We start from the raw sequence: 26,698 nt of genomic DNA, 5'->3' as shown, positions 1-26,698 counted from the left end.
GCAAAGGGAATATAACACTATTTTCAAGGGACACAGCTTTGTGGAGCAGGCACAGCTTTGATATGAACCAATTAGGGATGCCCCTCCTTGCACAGCATGTGTCGACTAAGGGCAATGTGTAGGTACCAAACAAGAAGGCGGCAAATCAGAAACAACTTCAGCTGTCATAGGATGAACATAAATGATGTTGACACTGCAGCTAAGGGCTGGGAACAGGCAGTCTCTTAATAGGAGATAGCAGATCATCAGAAAGATGATGAAAGGCCATATTGACTGCTGTGCTGAACTCCAGACTGTTCAGACAAGGTCTTAACGTCTCACTGAAAGCAGAGAAGTGAGTTTTCTGCATATTATCTGCTAATTCCAGCTTTCCCGTATACCTCCTGGCCCATTCAGTCAGGACCAGAGTGTCTACTGGGTGATCTCATTCACAGGATGGCTGAGGCTGAAAGACAATCCTGGAGGTCTCTGGCAAAGCAGGATCAACGACAACAGATTCACTTGTGTCTGCAAAAGCATTTTCACAAGGCACTGTCTATTCAGACACCAATGGAAAGAAAGCCAAACTCTGAATATTCCTATGGACAAATCAATTTCTTCTGTGTATTCCTTGATAGCTCAGGTAGCATCACAGCATTTATCTCCCAGAAAAAGCTACTGAAGGATGGGAAAAACAAGCAGAGGAAGACAGAAGGCATTCGCCCAAAGTTCACTTGAGCACACATATAGTTCAAATACTTGAGATGAAGTGATGAGATTTTAAGGTTTGGTCCCTCAAATCGCTCCACTTAGATTAATGGAGGCTCATCGCTTTATTCCGGGAATCCCAGTGTGTGCATAATAAGCTTACACAATTAGATGCTTTCTCAAAAATATACTGCTGGCATCAGCAGTAGTCCCAGATTGTCGTCATCTTTCAAAATAAACCTATTCATTTTCTTTTTAAGAGCCAGCACAAGTTGCAGCGAGCTGCCTAAGAATTGCTTTCAGAGCCCAGGTCTGAGTGAGCTTGGCCTACAACTCTGTAACAAACAAATTGCTTTCTAAATAGCAGCATATTCCTCAAAGAGCTTTTTTTGCACAGATAACTAAGACAAATGTCCTATTTACATGTTAATTAAGAAACATAATTCCCACACGCGTTAAAATTACAAAAACATGTGCTTTACAGTGCACATAGCAATAAATCTTATAATTAAGAAAGATTATATTTCTTGTGGATAGGGCTTTTACAGAATTTAACACTCCTTATATAACAGGAACGAGCAGCCACATATAGCACACCTGGAGTTAGAACCCAACTTTCCTAAAAGCCAAGAGCTGTTGTGATGGAAGGATGTATTTTAGTAGGCATGGTGAAGATGAGTTGATGATTGGATTCAGCAATTTTACTAGTCTTTTCCAACCTTAATGATTCAGTGATTCTATGCTAAATTGGACAGCAAGGCAGACTTCCAATTTAGCAGAATTCTGAATTAAATTCTTCTCCCAGATGTTTAACGTATAGTTTGTTGTAACTAATTAGGCCATAATACAGATTTGTAGAACCTAGACCATTTAACAATGGTTAGTAAGAAGTATATTTTTCTTTTCAGTCTTTTCCTAGATTAACTATCTAGGACTGAATTAGGATCAACTGTGCTGACAAATAGCACAGAGGATTTGTTTCTTTTCTGTATTTTCTTTTAATTTTATATCTCTTCCCAACTACTGCTTCTATGACCACTCTGGACTTCAGTTCTGCACCAGCAGTATTTCACCCTCTGACTCTTAGAACAACTTTTCTAACTTCTTGAAATCAATTTTGTAACTTTAACCTCAGGATCCTAACCCAGATTAGTGAAAACTGCAACATGACTCAGAAAAAAAAAAAAAACAAACTACCTTCTTTCTTCCCCGCAAAACTGTTTCAGTATAATTATTAGAGCTTCCTGGCAGGGAGAGCACATTGGGTGTTTCACTAAGTGTGAAAACTGCAATCCTCACAAGCTTTAGCAATGCTCATGCCTTTCAGTTACCAGGAGAATTTCTGAATTTCGGTACTGTACTTCCTTACACTACAGACTTCTTTCTTCCCCTTCAGGGCGGTTGCACTGATATACTGAATTCAGCTATAAAAGAATCACTTTTGTCAACTCTGACTCTAACCCTCTTTTTTCTTTTTTAATTGGATCTCTCTTTTTCACCTAGATCATATAGTGGAGACATAAACTTAAGCCTACCCAGAGAATTGTACTGTAAGACACAACTTTAATCTTCACTAGATCATGTATAGCTTTTTTTTATGCATGTAATATATTCCAGACAATCATTATGTAAAATAAAGACCCACTTTTCTTATTATGTTTGTATCTTCGCCTTAAGGAGTTTTATGGCAGGATCACAGACTTACGATTGCCATGCTTAGGATACTGACAATATGGAAGACAGCTAGAGTAGCACCACTGATTTACACTGCAGTCCAGACCCGGTGACAATGAAAGCACGAAGATGCCTCAAAACTCCTCTGCCACATACCAGAAGAGTCTTCTGTTTCAACAGACAAATTTACATCAAATGGCCCACTTAATCTTAAACAATCTGTTCTTCCAAGAAAAAAGCAAAATTCTTTCTTTTCTCTTAATTCCTAGAGAAGTCTATATTTTTATGTTTTGTTAAATCAACTGCACCTCGCAAATTCAGTCTACCATTCTAGGCACACTAAGTGAAATTCACATCTGCCTGAATTTTGTCATTTGATGAATAGAATCAGTATTTTCTCCATTAACAAACTCAGGTTAACAAACACAAACATACAGAGATGAGTACAAAGGTTTCACGTAACAGAGGCTTAAAAAGAACACTTTTTCTGGTAACTCTAACAATCCGACCCTTTCTATAGAAAGCAGTAACATAGATCAGCCTGAAGCTCCAGTTCTCGAAGCAATGTCTGAAAGACTGCTTTCAGTGCCTAAGTTCCCAACCTATTTCCAGAACATCCTTACTACTCCCTTAATTATTTGAAATGTGAAATTTTCAACAGTTTAATTTTCATTTATTACAACTTAGTCAGATTTAAAAGCAAAGAAAACCAGAGCCTATTAGCCCATAAACTAACTTCAGAGTACATATTTCCAGAAGAAATATTTAATGTTAAAAGTTCATAGGAAGCAAAGGAGAAAATACAAAATACACAAAAAATGTTTATTTACAGTCTGTCTTTGGTGAGAAAAGCTGGGCTTCCTCTCAGATTCCAACTTAGGAGGGATTTGTATTAGTATGTAACAAATATGAAATATCTCTTTGGTAGATACAGATATTTCATCATAACATTTTCCTACCAAACGCTCGATATGCTAAGATGAGCTGTACCATACTGATTGTATGCCATAACAAGGTGTACCATCATTGTCAGTTATGAAAGATTCAACATGAGCCAGCAAAGTGGGGACACAGCCCAGGAGGCCAACCACACATCCTGGGTTGCATCAAGAGAAGCGTGACCAGCACGTCAAGAGAGGTGATTCTGCCTCTCTATTCTGCCCTCATGACACCCACCTGGAGTACTGTGTCCAGTTCTGGGGCCCCTAACATGAGAAGGACACTGAGGTATTGGAGCAGATCCAGAAGAGGGCCACAAAGGTGATCAGAGGGCTGGAAAGATGTACCACCCCTACAAAGGCATGCTGGCGTTGGAGCTCTTCAACCTAGAGAAGGCTCTGGGGGAACCTTATGGCAGCTTTCCAGTACCTGAAGGGGGCCTACAGAAAAGCTGGAGAGGGACTTTTTACAAGGGCATGTTGCAACAGCACAAGGGGAAATAGTTTTAAACTGAAAGAGCGTAGATTTAGACTAGATGAAAGGAAGAAATTATTTACTGTGAGAGGGGTGAGACACTGGTACATGTTGACCAGCAAGGCTGTGGATGCCCCTCCCTGGAAGCATTCAGGGCCAGGCTGGATGGGGCTTTGAGCAACCCGGTCTACAGGGAGTTGTCCCTGCCTATAGCAGGGAGATTGGAACTAGATGAACTTAAAGGTCCCTTCCAACTTAAATTGTTCTATGGTTCTATGATATCTTCATAATAAATGTGCTATAAAGGCTAACAAGAAAAACTATAGATGTTCTGCATAAACAAAAACAGCTAATATAGTAAGATGACATGTTCTGATGAATCAAAGAATTTTTCCTTCTTTCATTTCTCTCTAAAACTTCAAAGCAATCAAACGCTGTTTATGCATAAAATTTAATCATTTTATCAAACTGCATTTTATTGGATTTGCATACTCTATTTCCTACAAGTCAATGTGGAGAGAGCCTCATGTAATTGAAATCATTTCCCCTCCAGTCCTTTCTATCTTTGCCATGATATTCTCTATTAGCAGATCTATTATGCCTAATATCTGTAATGTTGGCAGATTAGAATTTTCACTTAATGCAATCTGTATTTATAAACCACTAGGATGAAAAAAAAAAGAACAAACAAAAGAAAGAGAAAACAATAATTACCTGTCTTTGATGTCACACAGATCAATGTGTAAATCACTAAAATTCCCCAGGGAGCCTTGCTGAACTAAAATGAGGTCCTTGGGCTGGTTATCAATAAAGATGAGCCTCATACAGCCTTGAAAAGCAGTAATGGGATTTAAACATTGGGAATCCGTGAAGTTGTCAGGGCATCCTGTGGGGAAAAAAAAAAAAAAAAAAAAGAAGCAGAAAAGGATATAGGAATGTTTATCTTTTCCTGTTGGGATTTCCTAATGCAAGAGCTCAAAGGCTCATTATATTGAGTGCTTTTTGTGCCAAACATGGCTAACACAGCTATGTAGCTACTCCTTGGCTAGTTCACTTTTACAGCTGTGTTAGTTTTTTTTCCCTCTTTCTCTCCCCCCTCCTCTTCTGACCAAGATTTTCGATCTTCTCACAACACTGTATGCAACACAATAGGTGGTCAAAAATCAGTTATTACAAAATTTGCACTTGGTTGCAGAATACACCTGGGAGACCTCAGTGATCAGCATTTGAAAATCTACATCATGAAAAACTGCCATGTGTCCATCTGAAACAACCTACCTCCAAAATAGTAGCTGTTCCCTGAGTAGATTCTTGAGACAGTGGTTGCATGGTTAGCAGTGGCAGCATTGTTATCCAGTGTCAGGGTAATGCGATGTCTTCTAGCATTGATGTTAAGTGAATGCCAAAGCCCATCATGGAGATTGGTGCCTGGGAAAAAAAAAAAAAAAAAAAAAAGAAAAAGAAAACAAATATGAAGGACAATAATAGAAGATCTGGATATAACTGTATACTTCAAATCTTTGCTTCCAACTTGTGACTATAAAAGTACAGCAGAATCCAACGCAGTTCTGACTGGTAGTTTGAAAGAACTCTACTCCTGGAAGTAAATTGCCACAGAAGAAAAGGCCCAAGAAGGGGATAGTTTTTGAGAACATGTAAGCAGATCATATTAATTCAACCTGCTAGTTATACTGCAGGCACTCAGCAAGTTGGCATGGCTCTTTACATTTATGGTAGCACATTATTAATGTTTTTTGGGATTAGGTCTACTTTGAGTAAATTAGGAAAAGCTAGTAGCTCATTGGAGTATGCAGAGCAGATTTCTGTTGCATTTCTGGGAATAAGCACATGACTGAGATTAGATTCACCGAGAAGGTCATTCCTTGTCTCAGTCACTACATGAAAGCTGACAACCTCAAATATGTTTCAGTAGGATCTGTTCTTAAAACCTTTCCTTTAAACATTTCAGCATGAAGTTAGCACACAGTCTTACTGGAAAGATGTACCAAAGTTTCATATATTTTATGGATTTTTACATGGATTTTCTGAGAGCTGGGATTATTGTTCTGCTCTGTCCAGAAACCTACAAAGGGAAGTGGGAGACTATGGTACTGAGTAACCTCTCTCCCTGTTACATACTTACGCACAGTGTGAAATAACCTCTCTCCTTATTCTGAAAATAAGTGCTGTATACCAGTGTTCTTGAAATAGCATCATTAAGCTAAAAAGAAACTCCACATCATCTACTCAAACAGCCAGGAAAACCGGTGAGCAAAGTTATAAACTCACATACAGCAGTGAAGATCAAAAGTAACACAGTTCGACATGTGCTATCATCAAACTGCAGTCACTGAGACCAGGCTGAGACAATTAGCATTTACTCCCCTCTCTAATTGGATATTTTTCGTTATTGTAGCTTTCAGAAGAAACAAACGAGCACTCAGTGACACAAAGAGGTGTGAGATCAGCTCAAAACAAAATAAAAAAAATTGTGGATGTTAAATGTATGAAAAGCCATTTCATTATGAATTTGGAAATGAGACAATTTCCAGAGAAATGGCTGCTAACGCAGACACAATTTTCATACAATAAGACAGCAATTTCCAAGAGAAATGTGAATGAGTTTTCAGCTAGAACAAGTCAATTTTGAAGTGAAATATGGTGGTTAAATTTGAAAAGATGTCATGACAGAACAGGTTACATTTGGGTCAAAACCAGGTCCATTCTTGAGCATGCATGAGTCTATTGTGAGAATCCAACATATGTAGGAGGTGGCATTTGCAATTTTTGCATATTTTCCATGTGTAAGTAGGCGGTTTAGCAGTGTTTTGGATGGCACCAAAGATTGGGATCAGGTTCATAATTTCAGAACTACATAAAAACAAATACAACCAAATATTGGCATTGTCTCTCAGCTTTGTCAACAATTTCATTAGGACCTGCAATAAAGGCTTGAAACTCCATTTTCAACATTTAGTTGTGGCAAACTGAGGTTGTAACAATCCACATGAATAAGGATAGATCTGTGGCTGCCTCATTTTCTTTTACAAAAGGGAATGAAACACACATACAGAACAGCTCAGCTTTGACAGCTCCGTCAGATTTTCTCTTTACTTCTTTTAGTAGACACATCTGCCCTCTTTAATTCTGCACTGGGAATATTTTAACATTACATATTTTTAAACAGATGCTCTTTTAGAAAATACTGTTATTATTCTTCAGACCTCTGAGTTCCATCAGCCTATTATCCATCCACATTTAGGAACCAAGTATTCAGTCTATGTGTTAATAAATTCACAGGTCTCCCACTCAGTGTAGGTGCATAGCAGTATGGGATATGTATGGCCCTAGGACAGAATATTTCTGCTCAGGTTATCGGTATGGCATACACAAGTCACACTGAGATGGCAGCTGGGCCACTCTGATTGTTCTGTCTGAAATTTTCTTTTTGTTTCTTGGAGCCAAAGCACAACTTCATGTTTAGCATTTACAAGCAACTTCTTCTGAATTTTAAGCCAGAGATACAGCCCAATTTCACCCACCTGCATTTCTCCAGCTGCACAAAACAGCTTGCAAACTAGCTAAGATGGACTGAGGAGGAGAGGAAGCCTATGGTCAGTTTTCTCTGAGCAGTGCATAAAGGATAGTATTCTCATACAAAGCAACAGTTAGAGGAAGAAAATTAGCTCTGAAGCTGTGTTAACTTGTGCTGAAAGGCACTGCTGCCAAGCTGGCTCCCAGCTGACTTCAGCACATTATGAGGACAAGTAGCATTAAGGTCTTCATGTGACCTGACTGAAGAAGATTTAGCATGACTTAGAAAACACAGCGACTAAGATAACTGTCAAGCACAATTAGCCTGAAGATCTCAGGATGCCAACTTTCCATATTCAGATATATCTCAAACTACACAGAATGGTTCTACCACTGAAAAGTGAGAAACAATTTGTAAACAAAAAAGAATGTACAGTACTTCCTCACTTTGCTATCCTTTCTTCCTGCAGAGTCAAGCCCTTGGTGTTTTAATAGGGAAAGGTAAGAGAAAACAAAAACAAAGTACCTTCACTGATTTCCACTGGGTCTTCTGCCATTTTCTGAATAAGAAGTGTCAATCTCCCACCGTGGAGATAAACCAAAAGAGATCCTGAATTTTCAGACAATTCGGTGGACAGGAGTAAGCCATCTTTATTCCACGTTCGAAACTGAAAACTGACTGACAACCCATCAATTTGAGGAGTTCCAGGCAGTAATAAGTAGCTTCTACTGGAGCTGACAAAGGTGATGGGAACAATTTGTGGTTCTGAGCAGGAAAAGGTCACATTCCCCTGCAAATAATAAAAAGCAAAGTTGTTAAATGTCTTTAAAAATATCATATTTAAATAAATTCATTGGATTTCTAATGGTGCTAAAGGCTGAAATGGTTTTTTTTTACTCAAAGTCTCGGATCTCATGAGGGTATGTATCTGTCCAAGAAAAACATATGTGAAAGTTTGTATTCTCACCTCAAAAAGAAAATACATACATACGTACATAAAACAAAAATCTGAGTTCTTAGAAGGATTTAGACATGCTCTAAATGTTCTGTATCAGATCCGCACCTCAGTGCAGATGGGCATATTTGCAGCATGTCAGTTCTAGCCCAGACAGATCATCTTCATGTGGCTGTCTCTGCTCCGTGTTTCCAAGAGCCTTTCATTTCAAATTTTTTAAGTCCAAATTTAGATATATGTCATTTGGAACTATGCTGATTTCAAGAACTGATGCTGAAGTGCTAGCAAATTTTCCTGAACTTTCACATACTGTAGGATGTGATACAAAGGTCTTGCACTGGCTTTGTACTGATGGGATTACACAGCTGTGAGTAAAGAAAGAGGCAGCTGAAAAAGTATCTTCAAATGCACAGGAAACCTCCTAGATAGACTCTAATATATATTCTAAATATAAGATATATTCTAAATATAAGCTAAAACATACCTGTATAATATATTTTTTTGTCTACTTACGCTGATACCATAAAAACTTAAATTCAAGTCTCCCATATTCACTTTAACGTATTGCAAGGGGCCAAACATGAGGCAAGTTTGGCTATATTTCAAATATTCAATAGATAACCTGCAATAGCAGTACTGGTAATGTTTTCATTCACCCAGTGTGGCACAGCCTATAAAGGATCTGGCACAGCCTTATGCTACTCCTAAATAACAAGAGTCCACTTAATAATAACACAGTTAAAAATGATTATTACAAAAAAAAATTCAAAATTCATAAGAAAATTCAAACTAGACGTCACTTAAATACAGTATTCATAGTGGAATGAAACAATATTTGTTAGATTTCTTGACCTATGCTAGGTCTCACTACTTACAGGGAAAATCTTGAGGAAATATTAAAATGTTACATATACAGCAATAATGGTGAAATCCAACATCACTTCAACACTAAGCTTAATTGATTACCTTAGTCTTTCAACTCTGAAACAATGGTGCTATCTGCCACCACATTTACTCAAAGCTACGAGCAGAATCTGTACCAGCATATATCACTCTGGTAGTGATACGTGCTGGTAAAACACCAACTCTGCTGTTTTGTTCAGCCACTGCATATAACCCAAACAGGTCATTCAAGCCATACAATAAAACCTTACCTGCATATAAAGACAGAATATGTTCAAGGAGCTGTGTCTTTCAAAGAACTTCCAGGCAAGTGTTGCAGCCAGGTTGCTTTGAACTAGCCTTTCTAAAATACCAACTGGAATCTGATAAAAACATCTGGGTAAACAGCTTTCTCCGTGGTACCACTTCTCATCAGAGCTGGTACCTCACTCTAACAGGATAATTATAATGAACAGCACTTGATGGATGTGTAGAAGTTGTACAGTACTTGGGGAATTCCTTACTGAAATCTAAGACAGCTGACGGAACTAGTTCCCTATTGCTTTCAAATGTCTTTCTAACCTTTATTCTAAAATGGGAAATAAATAAAGTGCCAGAAAGAGACTGAGTTTATCTCTGCATGAAACAACCTTTGACAGATATATATCTATATCAATTTATGTATTCCCTGCCTTGTTAGGCAAATGCTACAGAGAAGATTTAAGAATGTGAAAGGTATCTGTGGGTATATCACGTTAAAATGAGTTTTGAAATACAATCCAGAGCTTATCCAAACTTATTTGAACATTAGTCAGGGGGAAAGTAAAATGGAAATTTACTCTCTCAGCCTTTTCTGCTACCCGCTGGGTTTTTCTGCAGAAGAGACACCAGAGGGTTTTTTTTTTTTTTTCCCCTGGATGTTTTTTCTTTATTGTTGTTGTAGTTATTTCTGTTGCTGTATTTCTACCTCCATTTTCAATCAAATTCATGATAGACAGACAAGTTACAGAAAGCAGTCAGCTGCAAAGATATAAACAAATAAAGGTAACTTTCTCTAGAGCATTTTAAAGGTTTAAAAATTGAAATGTGATGACAAATCTTCAGAATCTTAGACATTTACAGTGATTCAAGTATCTCCAGACAAAGTAGTTAAAGACATTTACAGATCTTATAAATACACAATATTGGAGCTTGGAGGAAATTTTAAATGCTGAGTCTGCACTCAAGTATCTAATTCACTCAACTGGCAATGGGAGGCTTTGCAAGATTTTGGAGGGAAGAATTTGCATTCATACAGGATATTTGTCTCAAAGTTCTTTGCAGATTTTACCTACCAGCAGAACAAATTGTGACTGGACTGACTTGATGTCAATGAAAATGAAAACTAGAGATGAAAAAAAGGTGTTTGCAATGCATAACAAGCTTTCAAATGACCTTAAAATAAGCCAGTAGTAAGTATAGTTTCAGCTGTTTGTAATAATATCATAGATTTTACAGCAAATTATCCTTGAGGCACTTGCATGGGCCGAAATGCAAGGCCAAATTTCCATCTGCTTTCATATCAGGTTCTCAATATATGCAACTAGTCTTAAACTTCTTCCAAAACTCAGTAACATTCTCTAGTCATTTGCACTACACAGAAGCTTGTTGCGGGAAAGGATTTGAAAGCAAGTGTGGAGTGAACCCATGGCCCATGCTGGGATGTTCTGGAAGAACGTATGGTCTCCCTGCCATGCTAATCCAGCAGAGACTTCAGGCACTGCAGCCCCCCTGTGACTAAAAATAGATGGCACAGGTGTGATCCCATCTGCCAGAAGAGTAAGCAAGTGGGAACACACAAAGCCTTTGCTGCGATGTTCTCTGTACATTTGGGGATTTCTTGCTTTGGCTTCCAGATTGTTAGTTAGAATTTCTTTTAAAAAGGCAATTTTGTTACCCTTGCTAAAGGATTGAGATGACAATGATGTAGGTTAAAACAAAATTGGTTGGGAGGGAGTGTTGATGTAGTGCCAGAGGGGAGAAAGGCACTACAGAGGGACCTGGATAGATGACTGGATCGATGGGCCAAGTTAAACTGTATGAATTTCAATAGGGCCAAGTGTCAGGTCCTGCATTTTGATCACAACCAACCCAGGAAACCCAACAGGCTTGGGGTAGAGTAGCTGGAAACCTGCCTGATGGAAAGGGACCTTGGTGTACTGATGGACAGTTGGCTGAATATGAAATTCTACAGTTCTATGAAAAAATAATTTTAGAGCTAAAAGCCAGCCAAAGAAGTTGGGAAAAAGAAAAGTTAAAGGAACCAACTTGTTCAGGGGAACTTAAATCAGTTAAACAGGCACATTAAGAAAGGAAACATGAGAAGGGAGGCACACTCCACCAGTAGGCCAGTGGCCATCCTCTCCATTCGCGAGCACTCATAGGCTGCTATCCTGAGGGTCCCCTCAGCCAGCTTGTTGGGGAAATAAGAAACAGCTGAGCTGGAACTAGATGATCTTTAAAGATCCCTCTCAAGACATTCTATGATTCTGCCTTCCTAGGGAAAGTAACACGAACATTTGAAAAAGAAATAGCAGCAAATTTTCGTTCGCAAGTGGGACAGTTTCCAATTACAAAAACTGCTAAATTTGCCCTGAATTATATCCTTAAAGAAATTATTCCAGCAGGTCTAATCAGAAAAGTAAACAGTTCCCTCTAAACCTGCTTCTTATCAGGAACATTTTGCTTTAATTGGAAGCAGTTCTGGAACTCTCCAAGGCACATGCAAGATTTCTGGCAGACACTTAATTTTATAACTGAACCCCATTTAACTGAAAAGTAAATGTTCATTGGCTAGAAAATGGGATAAGAAGATTATAATCCCTAGAGAAGATGATCAGCTCTACACAGCTGCTAGGAACTCCAGCTATGATGCGGCATCTGAGAATTCCATTGAGTTCAATGTCTCCAGACTGATTAACGATTGCTCTGATAAGCAATTAAGTCTTTCTAAAGGAGTTTTTACTATTCTTACATGAGAAACTATCTGAACCTATAAATTAAATTGAGATATTCACAATGTGTTCAAATAGCTACCATAACACTTAAGATGGCAGTCCTACAATAGTGTAATCACTCCAGATTTCTGCACAAGCTGTACAGTTGCAGAGGTTGTCCTTGTCTAAGTAAGCTGTTGAACTAGTGAAAGCACGTTACAGCATTTTAAGAAGAATCAGTATCTCTCCTATTAAAAAGAGAATGAAAGAACACAGTTGCTAAGTGATGAGGATAATAGAGGATTACATAGAATAAAACCCTTTAAACCATAAGCCTGATCTGAAACTGACTGGAGTCTACCCAGTGACTTCTGTGGGACTTGAATAAAACCTGTATAAGCTTAATGAACCATTTCATTTTTTTCTAGCTGAGGACTGCTACAATGACAGGTGGGTTGAAACGAGATAATCTTTAAGGTCTCTTCCAAACCAAGCCATTTTATGATTCTATAAGTTTCTTATACATCTTCCTTGCTCTCATGGAATACTAATCAAAAGTAATACGCACTGGGAAATTACTCAAATTGACAGCTGAACTGAAATCCTCAACATTTAGCCTACCAAAGAATGCAGACCAAGATGACAGATTGAAAAGGAAGAGCAAATAAATGACTATTTTTAACCTCTCCCTCTACCCATGGGTTGAAGCATCAAATAGGCACAAAGCTGCCTCATTAATGATTCTATGGATACTATCCAATGAAAAGGATATCTAGTTTTCTGTAGAGGGTTAGAAAGGAAGATTTCATGTGACAGGTTAGGGAACTAAAATCCCAGCCCTGCCTGAGATATAAATGAGAATAAACCAGCAAGAATATCTCCAGGTTGGAAATTGGAAGGCTATTTCTAGCTGTGATGAGTGAGGTTGCAGTTGAATTCGTAAAGAGATTAATAAAAAAGTGATTTCTGATAGTTTTAAAATGGTAAGAAGAAAGACTGTCACTTATCTCTTAGTAACTGGAATCCAAGAATGGGGAATCTTGGGAAACTTTACTGTTTTTATAGTAACTACCTCAAGCAAAACTATCATGAGACATATACAGGTTTAAAAAAAGCATTTCAAATCAAGATTCTGCTAAGTGTGATACCAGCTTCAGGCTGCTGGCATGTTGATGCAAATTGTCTTCAAATGAGATGTTGTAGCACCAAGATGTATGCTGTTACTTGAGCTAGGATTTGTCTTCTGAGTGAGCAAGTCCAACTCCACCCCAGCAGAAGGGGTGAAAAGAGAAAAGCTCTTATACTGATGTGGGTTTCTCTTTCTCTGATCTAAATTTCATGATGGAAACCTGAAAGCTATCCTGACCTAGTTTTCTCTGAAATTAACACATTTTTGTGTTAATCATCCTTATGACAGACAACTCCTGTCTTCACTGACCCTAGACACGACATTTGTCAACAAAAATCTAACTGGCTATCATGTTGATTTTAGTTTTATTTACATTAAGATAATGTTCCTATGTGAAAACAACATTTAACAAAATGCAAGCTTCCAAAAAAAGTGAAACATTTTGACTGTGACAGAATCAGGGATGAGATGTGTGGTTAGACATTTCCAGATACTCTTTAGCTCAGGCATTCTCTGTCTCTTAACCTGACGATGTTGCTGAACAGCAATAAAACTAAGGATCTTATCATCATTATGATCATAGTAACTGTACTTTTCTGATGTTTCATTTTATGTCACAATAGCTAAGTTTTGCTTGCAAAAGATCGGAGAAAATAAAAGCTAATTTGGAAAAATCATACATTGTTTACACAGAAAGAAAAAGGAAAAGGACTATAAGTTTATAGTAGGAAATGCAAACAAAATATGGATCACTTAGTATTTTCCCTCCTTTAAATAATGAGCAGGAATGAAGCCAGGCTTTCAAAATCACCTTACTAAAAGTGACTTAAGATAGATGTCTAAAATCAAGGAGGCAAAAATGCATAATCCAAGCCCCCTTTTTTTTTTCTTCCAGTTCAGGGTAAACGGATCTGCAGTTTATTTTGTTTTATCTGAAACAAAATATAGTAGCAAGGAGATTTTTTTGAATTATTATTATTAAAACAGAGTCACATCTACCTCAAAATAGAGAAATGCATAGAAAGCAATTCTGATCAGATTTATATTATTATAATTAGTTTTCTTTATTAGGATTTCCTCTTTCAAATTTCAGTCATTTGTGTATCATATCACAGCACCAGTTTAAACGATTGGTAAGAACTGCCTAGACTTCAGGCTCCTCACAGATGGTGGTCAGCTTGCACTCTTGTTTTTCTAGGCAGCCAAACATTAGGCTGGGTCTTGCCAATTGAAATAAGACCTTAAAAAAAAAAAGACATTTAAGCCTTGACTTTACTGTAAATTACACTCTCCCCCACTGTCTTTATCCCCCACTAACTCCTATGACAATAATTAGCCATCTCTCTTGCTCTCCTACAGAGACAAACTGCCTTATCACCTCCCTTCTTGTAACATCCTCCTCTGCTCAGCAGGCACTAACTGCCCTGTTCACTCACTTTGACTATGCAGATCATGTAATAAATTCATTTCTGAATTTGTTTCTACCCTGCAATTTGCCAAAGGCTAATGACTTTCAAAAGAGGCCTTGTTTGCTCAGAACTTTGCCATTTTTTGCACATGCCATCTAGTCTTACAAAAAAAAAAAAAATACGGTAGAACTCGCTGAAAGACTGGCTTTTTTACAACTATCAAAATCCTAACACAAACTATTTTATCAAGAAAAGGAAAGTGCATTATTGCAGCCAGATGACGGATTAAATATTTACAAACTGAAAGCCTTTAAAATTGTAGACAAAATCAACTGAAATAAATGGAAAAATTGTCATTTAAATACACTTTATTTCAAGAATTTGACTGAGGTGACAATTTCTTCCAAAGCTGTTCTGTCACATCATTGAGCAACAAAAAAATGGGACCTTAAAATGAATGCTATTTATATAGACCTTCTTCTGTCCTATAGTACTGGTAGGTTGTGAAGGAGAATTATCTGAAGACAAAGAGAGCAGGTGGGTAGACAGAAGAAAGCATACATAGATAGTTTTACAGGAACCAGACATTTCCAGAATCTGATTTCATGTGCTTTATCAAAAGAACAGCAAACTCAGTTGTTCTCTTTTTAACAGTTGTTAAACACACAAATATTCGTTAAATAATTAGATAAAACTTTTTTTTTTTTTTTAAATAAATTTGGTAAAAGGAGATGTGTATAGACAAGCAAATTCTTCTCAAGATGAAGGCATCTCAAATCAACTTGATAAAATAGCATGTTTGGATTCTCTATAAAGGGAATGAATTATTAGTTTACATTCTCCTGTCACTAGGTATCTCTCCTTGCTCTTTGATGCTGGCAATTGGTTATTTCCCTGAGGCACTACAATGATGCATTTACATGTCATCACATCCCTTGCTGTGTTGAATTGTCAGTCCCAGATTCAACACTACAAGCTGACGTAGAAATTCAAGCATGTATGAGGGCCGACAACTTCTAATGTACAAATATCCTGCACTCCTCTCAAGTCAGTGTATGGTTTAGTCTACTAAATAAAAATACAACTCCAATTCCTATTAGGCAAAGGTAAAGGAAGAGAAAGAGGGAGAGTGCTTTCCTCAATTTCACCAAATGCATACAGTAGAATACTGACAAGATCATAACTACAACTTTTCATGACCTCTTCATTTCTTTCTTTTAGCTAGACAGTTGCCTATTTTGGCACGATAAGCCACTGAGACAGAACAAGTCTTACACCCTGGTCACAGATCTTCATATTAGGGTAGTTTCTAGTGATACAATCTGAGTACAGATCTAAGTAGACACTGGTGGCTAAATCACTCTGCCAGAGATACTTCCCTTTGGATTTAGTGCAGAGAAGGAAATAGTTACTGCTCCTTAAATTTATCTGTTCTCATCTGTAAGATGTGTATGAATCTGGGGATTCCCTACAGTCCTCCGTCTACAACCAAGTGACACCAGGCACCGCAGTGAGCATCACGTTAAAAAAAGTTCTGTACCCTCAAATAACAGCAGTTGTATTGGGGCAGACCTAAGGTCCATCTTGCCTTCATAAGCATCTATAGATGGCTGTCTAAAGAAGAATACAAAAACAGCTGTTATCTCCTGCTAGTGATCTCTGAGTCTTTAACTGTTTTCCACTAACTACTCCTTCAGTCAGACATAAAAGAATCATAGAACGGCCTGGGTTGAAAATACAGTTCCCAATATTTAGCAATCATTAATGGATTTACCTTCCTAAATCTTATCCATTCTGCTCCTGAATTTACACATTTTTAGTATAGCCAAAATCCTTCAGCAAGGGCTTCAGAATCTCAGATATCGATAAATCAAGTAACCCACAGGGAACAATGTTCTGTTTCTTGGAAATGTAGCTCCTGCTCCTAACTAGTGGCCCAGGAAGAGTGGCTGCTGTACAACTCCTCATGATGAGCATTCTGTGCTGCTTTTATGTTGAGAACCTAGACACAACTAGTAATAGGAAAGATATTTAAATTATTATTTTAAAGTATTTTCAAAGGCTTCCCAAGGATATAGCCTTACAATCATGAAAGTATTAATTACAGAAAATTGACTTCTTCAGACCACTTGCAATTTAAAACAGTAACTGCTTAAGAGGAAAAATAAAAGATCCCCTGGCATTTCACCACACTCAAGAACCTAAGGGAATTTAAAAAAAAAAAAAAAAACTGCAACATGCCACTGGGGACAAAAGGAACACCAGAGAGAATGTAGATGGCCTGGCCAAATAGGGCTACCACAGAGAGAGGTGAAACACGAGGCAATACACACACAAAAAAAAGTAATTCTGAAGGCAAATGCAAGTCCAAAAGAGAGTAGTTGCCTTATTATCTTAAGATGTTTTCTCAAGAGGATTTGTTGCAAGTCTGACAACTGCAAATGAGTTATAGAAAAGAACAGTCAGAATGATAATCATACCCACAACCCAAGAGTACGACATAGCCCAGCATCTGTCACTGACAACCTCTAGTTTCTTACCCTGACTTTAAATGCAGCTGATGTGGGATTTATTTCTATGGATAAGGAACTTCATAACAGGAAATGTATACCTCTAAAGCTGACGTATCAATCGAAAGATGTAAGCAGTAGAACAAAACAAAACAAAGATGTTGCTGGGTATGAAAACCCAACAAGTTCAGCTCATTAACTGTGTCAGTGATCCCAAATGGACACAGAATGAAGCAGAGTCTATGTGCTGAAGGCCACCTCTGCTTCGGAGGCCAAAAACATAATGTCTCTGCTGAGCACTAAAGGCTTTCTAATCCCAATGTTTGGTTTGACCTTATCTTTTGTTTGGAGACAAAGATATTTCGTGGACTAATAACACAGAACCTTCTGTGGCAATCTCCAGCTTGGGGGAAGGGATCAAAAGTTGTTGGAAGAAATGATCAAAAGCCCTTGATATATTTAATTCTATTCCTGTGCTGTTCCTTTAATTGCATTTCTATTTCAGACAGCCTCAGTAACTACAGAGACAAAAAGCTTAGAAGCTTGTAGCTCCCTATGGATACGGACTGCTGCTTGAAAACTTCAATGAACTTGGAGCTTATTCTCCAAATTTAAAGTATTTCTGCGTTTAGGTGCAGAAGAAATCTGGCAGACAGAAAAGTACATTTAGCAAGAACAAGATATTTTAATTTGAATAAGCAAATGGCTAAGGGATAGGGAAGAGCAAGAAGATGGGAGAGGGATATTAACCTGTTACGGCTGGAAGTACCTGAAAATTGCTAGAGGAGATAAATAGCTGTGGTAGAAAGAATGCTGGAAGATACCAGATTTGCAGGAGATGCTTACTTATGGAAGGATTTTCAAACAAAAATATGAGGCATTTGTGAATGCAGTAACTTTTCTGAGTACTGCGTATAAACTAAGTGGCACAGACACAGAACATAACAGCTCACAAATTTTGCAAAATGCAGTAGAGCAGCCAGTCTTAAAAACATTTTCTTTAAAACCATCACATCTGTGTGGGAGACAGAAGGATGTGTCATATCCCCTTTATTTTAACTTGACTAAAGAAGAAAGATTTCTAGACCTTCAATCTAGCATTAACTAAATTAAGTATTGTGACTTTAATTGCTTAGGGCTCTGTCACGCCTAGACAGTACCCAAAAGAGAAAAAGAACATTCAAAGTTTTTCTTTTCCCCTTTAGGAAGGCCTTCAGATTACCCACCTGGCAAAAAAAACCAACCAGCTATTTAATGACCTAAGAAACAGGCCAAGTCTCTTTTCTCCCCTTCGAAAGTAAGCTGAGAGGCAGAGCAATTTAACACAGTTCGTAAGATTTATACCTTAGAGTCCTGAGTCAGAACAATCAAACTTCAGTTATTAAAGTTAAAGTCTCTCAGTCTCCTGCTAGAGGAGCATCCTGGAGACAATCTTAACAGCCAGCAACGTGATGCAGGACTTCTTACCTATCCACGTTCTGTTTTCCGTTTCCTTGTGTATTCAGTCTAGCCCTAGGCAGGGAAAGTGAGTAAGGTAAGGATTTCTCTTGGACTTCTGGTTTGCTTTGTTGCAGCTTCAATCTGTTCATACACCTTACTACAAACCAGAAAATGTAATGAAAGCCAGAAGTACTTTTGATTCAGTATTCTCCAAAGACGCAGTACTAGCTAAAGGTTTGATTGCAAACATGGTGAAGGAGTAAGGATTAAGCAAAACAAAGAGCTGAATTATTTAATACTTCTGAACACTGCACAAGAGTGTACTGCTTTCTGTACTTACAATATAAAAGATAGCTTATTTTGCTTATGCTATATTTAAATAAATTTGTAACTTTGGACACTATTAGGTGTGAGTTACTTGTATACCTTATCTTAGCAGCCTGGACAAGACTAATTCCTTTTACTTTAGCTCTGCTCTCTCACATTTAGAGACATTAGAAACAGGTGAATGGTTTTCAGAACTGTTAATAATATGCTGAATATAAGGGTCGGTATAAAGGAAAACATTTTTCTTAGTAAAAAAAACAATCATTTGTCTCTATAATACCAAATGAAACAGCAGAATAAAACTTTGCTTCTAGTGTACACAATAGAGATGGGGAATGGCTCAGAAAATAAGATTTTATCTGAGTTATTCAGACAAAAAACTGTTATTTCTCATGCCATCAGAAAGATATATTTTCATCTTGCAGAAGAAAGTAAAAAGTTTTTCCAAACAAATTCTGATATACTTGCAAAGTCAGAGAAACTCATTAATTTGCACATGTATCTTTTAATGTGTCCCACCATAGCAGTCAGAGCTAGCTGATGCTAGCATCAGTAATACTATTTTAACAAAGTAAATATGCAATAGCTATCTAAATCTGAACTTGTTCATTCAATACAGCCAGCAGCACCAACAGCAGGGAAGTAAGAAGGAAAGTAAACAGCACTGTCTCTTACCACAGTATAGATCTGAGGTTTGCGCCTTTTTGCCAGGTCAATTATATTGACTCCATTGTAATAAAGGTTCTCAATGCAGCCATGGAAGTTTTTCCTCTGAAAGGTTCCTGGTTTCCCTGGGACAGGAATGCCTCCAAAGCTGAGCTTTTGGAAAGAACAAGAGCAGCATTTAGTTACCACACAGAAAGCTCCATACAGACAATTGGGTTATTATCTCAGAGACAAATCATGTTTACAGCATCACATCTGAAAACAGAATAGAGCACATGCTGCCCAGCATGGGAATTACAGACAGTGTAGCATTACAGCTGTTTGAGAAACACTGCTGCCGCAGAGATCTCTCTTTTGCAAAAGGCTTTCATGTGCCATTATGCACCACCTCATCAAACAGTCCTCCACCAGGAATACTCAGACTCCAACCCGTGGTCCCTCTGACCAGGAGACTGAGCAACAAAGCACAGCAGCCAGGAAACACTGCTGGAGCAATAGGGAAATAAAATTCCCACAGAGCAATGGAAGTACCTGTGAACTGGAGTCACATCTTTCCACCCACCAAGTATTTGAACAGTTCTGGCTTTAGCCAGTGGAGGGAAGTATCACACTCACAGACTACCCCATGTATGTCTTGCAAATGTTTTGCCTCAAATTTCATTGTGGTTTGGGCTTGCACACAGTATTTGAGAGTGAGCAGTGTAATGGAAAAGTACTGCAGGTTACACATTTAAACAAAAGTTAAGATTTTCTTTTTTTTAAGTACTGCAATATGTTAGTATTATACCGATAGCAACTAATCACTTTAGAGAAGGGCTAAATCTTTACAGGGGACAGAGAAAGACAATAAGGCTTTCAAAATCCTTGGAACACAATCCCATTTTGTTCCTAAGGAAAATTAAATATAATTATTTGCACTATTTGTGAATCTATAATCATGATCATTCATATATTGAACATAATTGGACTTCCTGTGTCTAATTGGGCATCACTCAGAAAGCTGCCTTTTAACACAACACCAACTCCAAGCCTAAAACTTCTGTTAAGCATATTTCCATTTTCCAGACATACAGACCATTTCTAATTAGTTTTTTTTTTTTTTTTTTTTTTTACAAAATCTTATTTGCTAAACCTCTCATTTTTTTCTTGTTTGTTTTTATTTATTTTTTTTTTCACCTCATCTTCCCCTTGCATGAAGCAGCTTCATAAATGATACAATGCAAGATTCTGCAGCCCCCCCATTTCTCAGTGTTTTCAGCATGTTGGGAGCTATGCTCCAAACCTGCTGTATCGATTGCAGCACAGACAAGCAGTGCTGTGAGGCACCCCAGACACTGATGGCTGCTGGAACCTGGTCAGCCTTATTCCTCAGTTGCTACTCCTAATGCCTCAGCTCATTATTACAAAAGTAAAGGGAAATTTGGGAATTGTTTTTCCTCCCACTCCATCTAGCAAGCCAGGACACATAAGCAAATTAAATCTCCCTGGATAACCTTGATAGCACTTCTTTGAAAACAAGTCCTTAATGAACTCGTGCCTCAGTTGTATTAATTGATAATTTTGCAGAAATAAAGAGTGAACAGACTGCTACTTTACATCACTTGCAAATCTGTTATTGGCATGAGGGCCTATGTGGTAGCAATGTTTTTTTTTCCAGAGAGATACATTAGTTCTTCCTTAAAGCACCATATTTTCCTTCTTTCATGTTCTGTTCTTTCCATCTGCTCTTTAGAGACTCCGCATTGGGTTTCAAAACCAAAAGAAAAATCAATATTAATTATACCAGTGCATTATAAAGAAAACTGTTTTCTTTGTGATTGGTAATAATTTTAATTACCAAACTAATGGGTTTACTACCCTCAGTAAGGCCTTTAATCCCCCAAAGTGTGTTGAGATAAACTTTCATTAGAATATATTGGTGTCATGTTCAATTGAAAGACCATTTCAGTGCAAATAGGAGAAAACACCTTGTATAAAATACCGAGCACTAGGGACCAGGACTGAGTGCCACAGAGGTCAGTGCTGACATGCTAATTTATTTCTGCTGAAGATCTTCACTACGCTTCCCATTTCAGAACATCTGGAAGAATGTTCTGCCAATTACATTGGAGCCTGAGTTTTCCCTAGTTGGCATCAATCTTGCAGCAGAAAGCAAGAAATTTTATGATTTTGGAATTAGGAAAGCTGATGACTCAATTGTTTAGTCTTCCCAACTTCACCTTAAAAGCAGATACAGCTTTGACTCTGGTTAGTGTTGTCTGCAGCTGTTCCAAAGTCTTACTGCCCAACTGGTTAGTTAACAGAGATGGGTACCACTTTCCTCACTATACTTTGTGAAATGCAAGGAGAGGAAATTCAGCTGGAGCATGAGAGGAACAGAGAGCAGGCACCTGCCACTGCCAAGCCATCCACATTTGTCACTAATGTGCACTGGGAATTGATCCTTTGTAGAGAAATGAATTCAAAGTGCAGAGAGGAAGCTTCTAGTCTCGGAGAAATGAACCATGACACCTCAACAGATCCAGGCAGGGTGATGGCTCTGACTGTGCAAGCATGACCTCATGCCTTGTGGGCTAACAAAACTTGGTAGACAAGCACATGGGGATAAAAATGAACATGTATAATTTGCAAGTAGGTGTGTATAAGTGGAAAGAACAGATGAAGAACTGTCTTGCATATAGATATGATGTAGAAATAAGAGCGTTGCTGTTTTTTATTTTCTAGTTATTTTTCACTATGAGCCATAAGCACTGAAGAGCTGCTCTCTGCCACACTTTGGCCTCATCACAGAGGAGTACATCTGACTGGGACATTGATGGGAAGGAAGGATGTTTCTTCTGCTCACCAGTATGTTCAGAATCACACCCCTAGATCTGGGGGGACCTGGGTCACAGCCAGATCTTTCAACCGCTTTTGCCAGGGCATTCCACTTCTACAAGGAAGGGAGTAGTCTCTACCTGCTCATCTCTACAGAGAACCATTTGAGTATGGTCGTGGCTGGAAAAGCACAGCTCAGAGCCAGGATTCCCCTAATCGTGGCTATCAGATACAGGATGCAAGGATAGTGCTCAATGGTCCCATTAAAATAATATTGGAGATGGTGTCACAGAACCTCTTTCTGCGTACAAGAGTACTCCCTGGAGATTTGGCCAGAACCCAGAACCCCACCAAAGCAGGTATGAAGATTTAGATCAAATTCTCGCTTACTTTTAATATAATCATAATCCAGTATGTATTTGACAACAGACTGGTTATTTACTAAGACTGTCACATGTAGAATTGCACTAATGTACTTTATGCTTGCTAAAGGAGCTTTCTGGGAAGGAAACATTAAATAAAGATCTCTGCTGGAAAGAAATAGCTTTGTTGAGTGGATGTTTTTCACCACATTCATTTTACGCTAGTTCAGCCTCATCTCCCAGATTTTCATTAAAAGGGTTTCACACACCTCGTAATCAATATCTAAGTGATCCGAATCCCCCTTCGTCCGAAAATGCTGAGTATGCTTGTCCACTGTGAAGTTCACCTGCTTGTTGAAGCGCTCTATGAGAACTGAGTGCCAGTGTTGGTCATCCAGGAGGCTGCCCAGGGTGATGGATGTGTGGCTGTTAGTGAAGTGCAGGTTGGAGTCCCCTGAAGGGGAAGAAACAGGCATAAGACACCAGAGTAACCTCAACACCCTTATCTAAAGAATTCAGACTCAAGATGAGCTCATGTGCTACTAAAAACAAACCAGATTCCTGTCCAGAAACAGATCTTTCACAAAGCTTCCCCCTTAGGTTCTTTGGGCCTCTCATTTATACCTGCATGTACACACACATTTCTTTCCTTGGTGTCTTAAGAGCTCCCTTTCTGTAGCACTAAAATCTGTGGAATATTCACGCAAAAAAGCTACTCCTGATGTTTCAGTTGCAACTATGTGTTTTTCTCATATTTTAATGATAATATTGCATCTGACTATTTTTGGAGGAAAAACAAGCAATACAATCACAAATCAGTGGAGAAACATGAATGCAAGGGTTTCATTTAGTTCAAAAAAATTCTTAAACCCATTCTAGATCTCCACAAGTTTAGATCAAGAATCATAAAAATATTTAGACTCTAACCTCACTTATTTGTAGCACTCTTCTGTATTCTGGCTGGCTGTATGTCTAAACACTTAAATCAGAGGGTCTGAAAAGGAATGTGTCCTTTTTTATATCCCAGCAGAATAGAAAGAAGACATGCTCCAAAACTGTCAATCAAGATGCAAGCACACTGAAGAACAGACATCAAAATCCTTGTCCGTGGCACATGAATGCACACAGAGAATATGAAATGGCTAAAATCTGTAGATTTGGGGCTACTGCTGAAAGAAAATAACTCTTATCTGAGATGACGCATTCACAGAGTCTCTCCCGAGGAAGAAGTAACAATATATTTAACTATATCTTATTCTTATCCCACCATGAAACACTTGGGAGCAGAGGACAAATGAGTATGAGAAATGTGAGTCAGCAGGGGCTGCTGAGGAAATAACCATGGCTCTCCCACAACTGAAGCTAATGAAGATTTTGCAATAAGGCTAGAGATTGATCACTCCTACTTACAGTAGCACCTAACATCAAAGTACATTCACCAAGAAAAAGCAAATGCTCTTCTACAAAGAGAAACTAATCCAGTCTTTCATCTGCCCATGCAACCCAACATGACCACATGGTAATAATCTTCCAGATATTCACGGTGCTCAACAGCAACCATCTCTAGAAACAATGCAATATCCAAGTACATGATACTTTGATCAAAGAGAGATTTCATTTCTGTATTCTCTGCAAAATTTTGATTCCAGAACGAAAAAAAAAAAAGACAATAAACCCTTTGAACCCCAAGCCCATAGAATCACTACTGATCTGAGCTGAAGTTTCTAGTTTGTGCTTAATGTAACAAAACAAAAAACAAAACAAAACAAACAAAAAAACTAAGACAATCTTTGTTAGAGTAATATGTGAACCAGCAAGCTTAATTGCCCTCACCCAGGTTGATGTGCAAGGAGAGCTTCCCCTTCTGCAGTTCCAGGGTAATATAGTCTCCACGTTGTCCTTCTCCGTGGAATAAGACTCCATCCTCCTGCATGCTTTTGAACTTTAAGGAAACCACATCTTTGAATGTGCTCATAAGCTTCTGATTGAACCTGTAGAGGAGGGAGCTTCTGCCATCAAAGTCTGCAATATCCGACTCTGAAGGAAAGAAGATGACAAAATGAAGAGGAGAGACAGCATCAAGAGAGGGATCAAAACATTTCAGGATTGTTTCAATTACTGTTTGGAGCTTGGTATTCTCAGAAGTGTAAATCCACAGGACATACATAGCAGCTGTGCAACACTGGAACCATACCACATTTCAGCCATTTATAAGCCCTCTTACTCTGTTCGGGAAACACTATGAAAAAACAGAAGTACTCTGCACCTTTCCTCCTTCTCATATAGGGTTTGTTCTGTCACTTGACTTTTTAAAACAAACCTTCGTTTAGATTCAAATTTCCAGAGCATTCCTTGTCACACTTGTTGTTTGTCTCTGAAACACACCCAGGATATTATTCATTACTTTGAAGTACTTGAGCTCTCACTCAAGGTTTTGTACCTTCAGAAATGCCTGGTGAGATGTTTTTGCACAGCCATATCTGTATCTACCTTTGCATCCAAATAAGCACCACCTTAGCCTCTAGGGTTGGCTGCATGCTTGTGATGGACATTTATCAACCACGTTTCTGCATGCAAATTGAGTATGCTGACAGAACTGTTCAAATATCAATTCAAAAAACTTTTGAAGGGATTTCATGGGAACTGAGCATCTAAACTGATTACACACCTTTGAAAATCCTATTTAAAAACATACTTCCCTCTTCAGCCATCCTCTAAAACCTGATCACAGTGATGGGAAACAAGCTATCAGCTCTTCAATTCCAATAAATATTTCCTGCAGCACAGAAAAATGCAATACTCTCTTTGCATAACAAAATAGTGTTTTAAGTAAAATATGTCTTTGGAAATTTTTATTTTCTTTTTCTCCATATGTAACCAGAAAATTTGAGGTACTTGGTATTTGGTGAAATGTGACTGATGCACGCCAGGACTGCTCCAAAACAAATGCCTCCTGTTTTATTATACTGGTTCACAACATCAGAGGACAGATGTTGCTGATATGGCAGAAGAGGTTGAACCTTCCCTACTATATTCTTATAACATCTTATTGCTGTTCAACAGACAGCAGCAACAGGTCAGTCTGATAGAATGCTGTCTGACATAGAAGTGCATATGAAGCAAAGGTGCATCTCTAAATTCCTCCAAAATGACACCCACTAACATTCATTGACGTTTGCTGAATGTTTATGGAGACCAAATAATGGATGTTAGCAAAGTGAAAATTGGACTGTATGGCCAACATTTTTCTAGCAATTAGGCTGTTACAGCAACCATAAAACACCTCTGCTAGTGCACATTTTTACACAGACGGGATCCAGTCTCTTGATCATTGTTGATGAAAATGCATAGCTAATGGTTGTGACTATGTTGAAAGATAGCTACAACAGCGTTTTGTAACTGAGAATTTGCTCTATCAAATAGTGTTATTGTGCTCCTTGTATCCACTGTAATCTCCATAGAAATAAATAGGAAGCATTCCTTTCTGAGCAACCTACAAAAATTCAGTTCTAAGTCTATCCAAATCTAATTTAGCACAAATTACAAATAAAGTAACTACTTGTAAATTATAAATATGTAAATTCTGTAAATTAGTTTTTTCTTTGTTATGAAAAATCTTAACATTGCAAGAAAAAAATCTGAACAAGTGTTTACCGTGCTACAAAACTATTGGAATACACGTATAAAGACAAAGAATATCTTTGCAGTAACAAAGAAGAAAGAGTAAAGGCTATCTTTGTTTGCAAACCACATTTTAATGATAATCTAAAGCAATCAGTTTTTCATTTTCTTTTAAAAATAACTTAAAGGTCCACATGCAAAACAATCAAGACTTCAAGGTCAGCAACTGTATTAAAGATGTTGGTTTTAAGTCTTTTAAGCTCCTTTGAGAGTTCTTCAACTCCTTGGGGTTTAAT

General features: G+C 38.0%; 1 protein-coding gene across 2 annotated transcripts in view; it reads right to left on the bottom strand.

Annotated features, from left to right (window-relative positions):
• CNTNAP5 (contactin associated protein family member 5) overlaps positions 1-26,698 on the bottom strand; it is a 253,462-nt gene that overhangs the window by 110,813 nt on the left and 115,951 nt on the right. For both annotated transcript variants that reach the window (XM_090143720.1, XM_090143721.1), the window contains exons 6-11: positions 24,615-24,818; positions 23,051-23,235; positions 19,612-19,755; positions 7,835-8,099; positions 5,053-5,202; positions 4,489-4,660 (exon numbers count right to left, since the gene is read on the bottom strand). In XM_090143720.1, coding sequence (XP_089999846.1) covers positions 4,489-4,660; positions 5,053-5,202; positions 7,835-8,099; positions 19,612-19,755; positions 23,051-23,235; positions 24,615-24,818 — 1,120 coding nt within the window. The remainder of the gene's footprint in view (positions 1-4,488; positions 4,661-5,052; positions 5,203-7,834; positions 8,100-19,611; positions 19,756-23,050; positions 23,236-24,614; positions 24,819-26,698) is intronic.

The sequence above is a fragment of the Phasianus colchicus genome, chromosome 7, assembly GCF_987193195.1.
Source record: "Phasianus colchicus chromosome 7, bPhaCol1.hap1.1, whole genome shotgun sequence".
In the NCBI taxonomy this organism is placed as follows: Eukaryota; Metazoa; Chordata; class Aves; order Galliformes; family Phasianidae; genus Phasianus; species Phasianus colchicus.
This window is presented reverse-complemented; position numbering and strand designations above follow the sequence as displayed.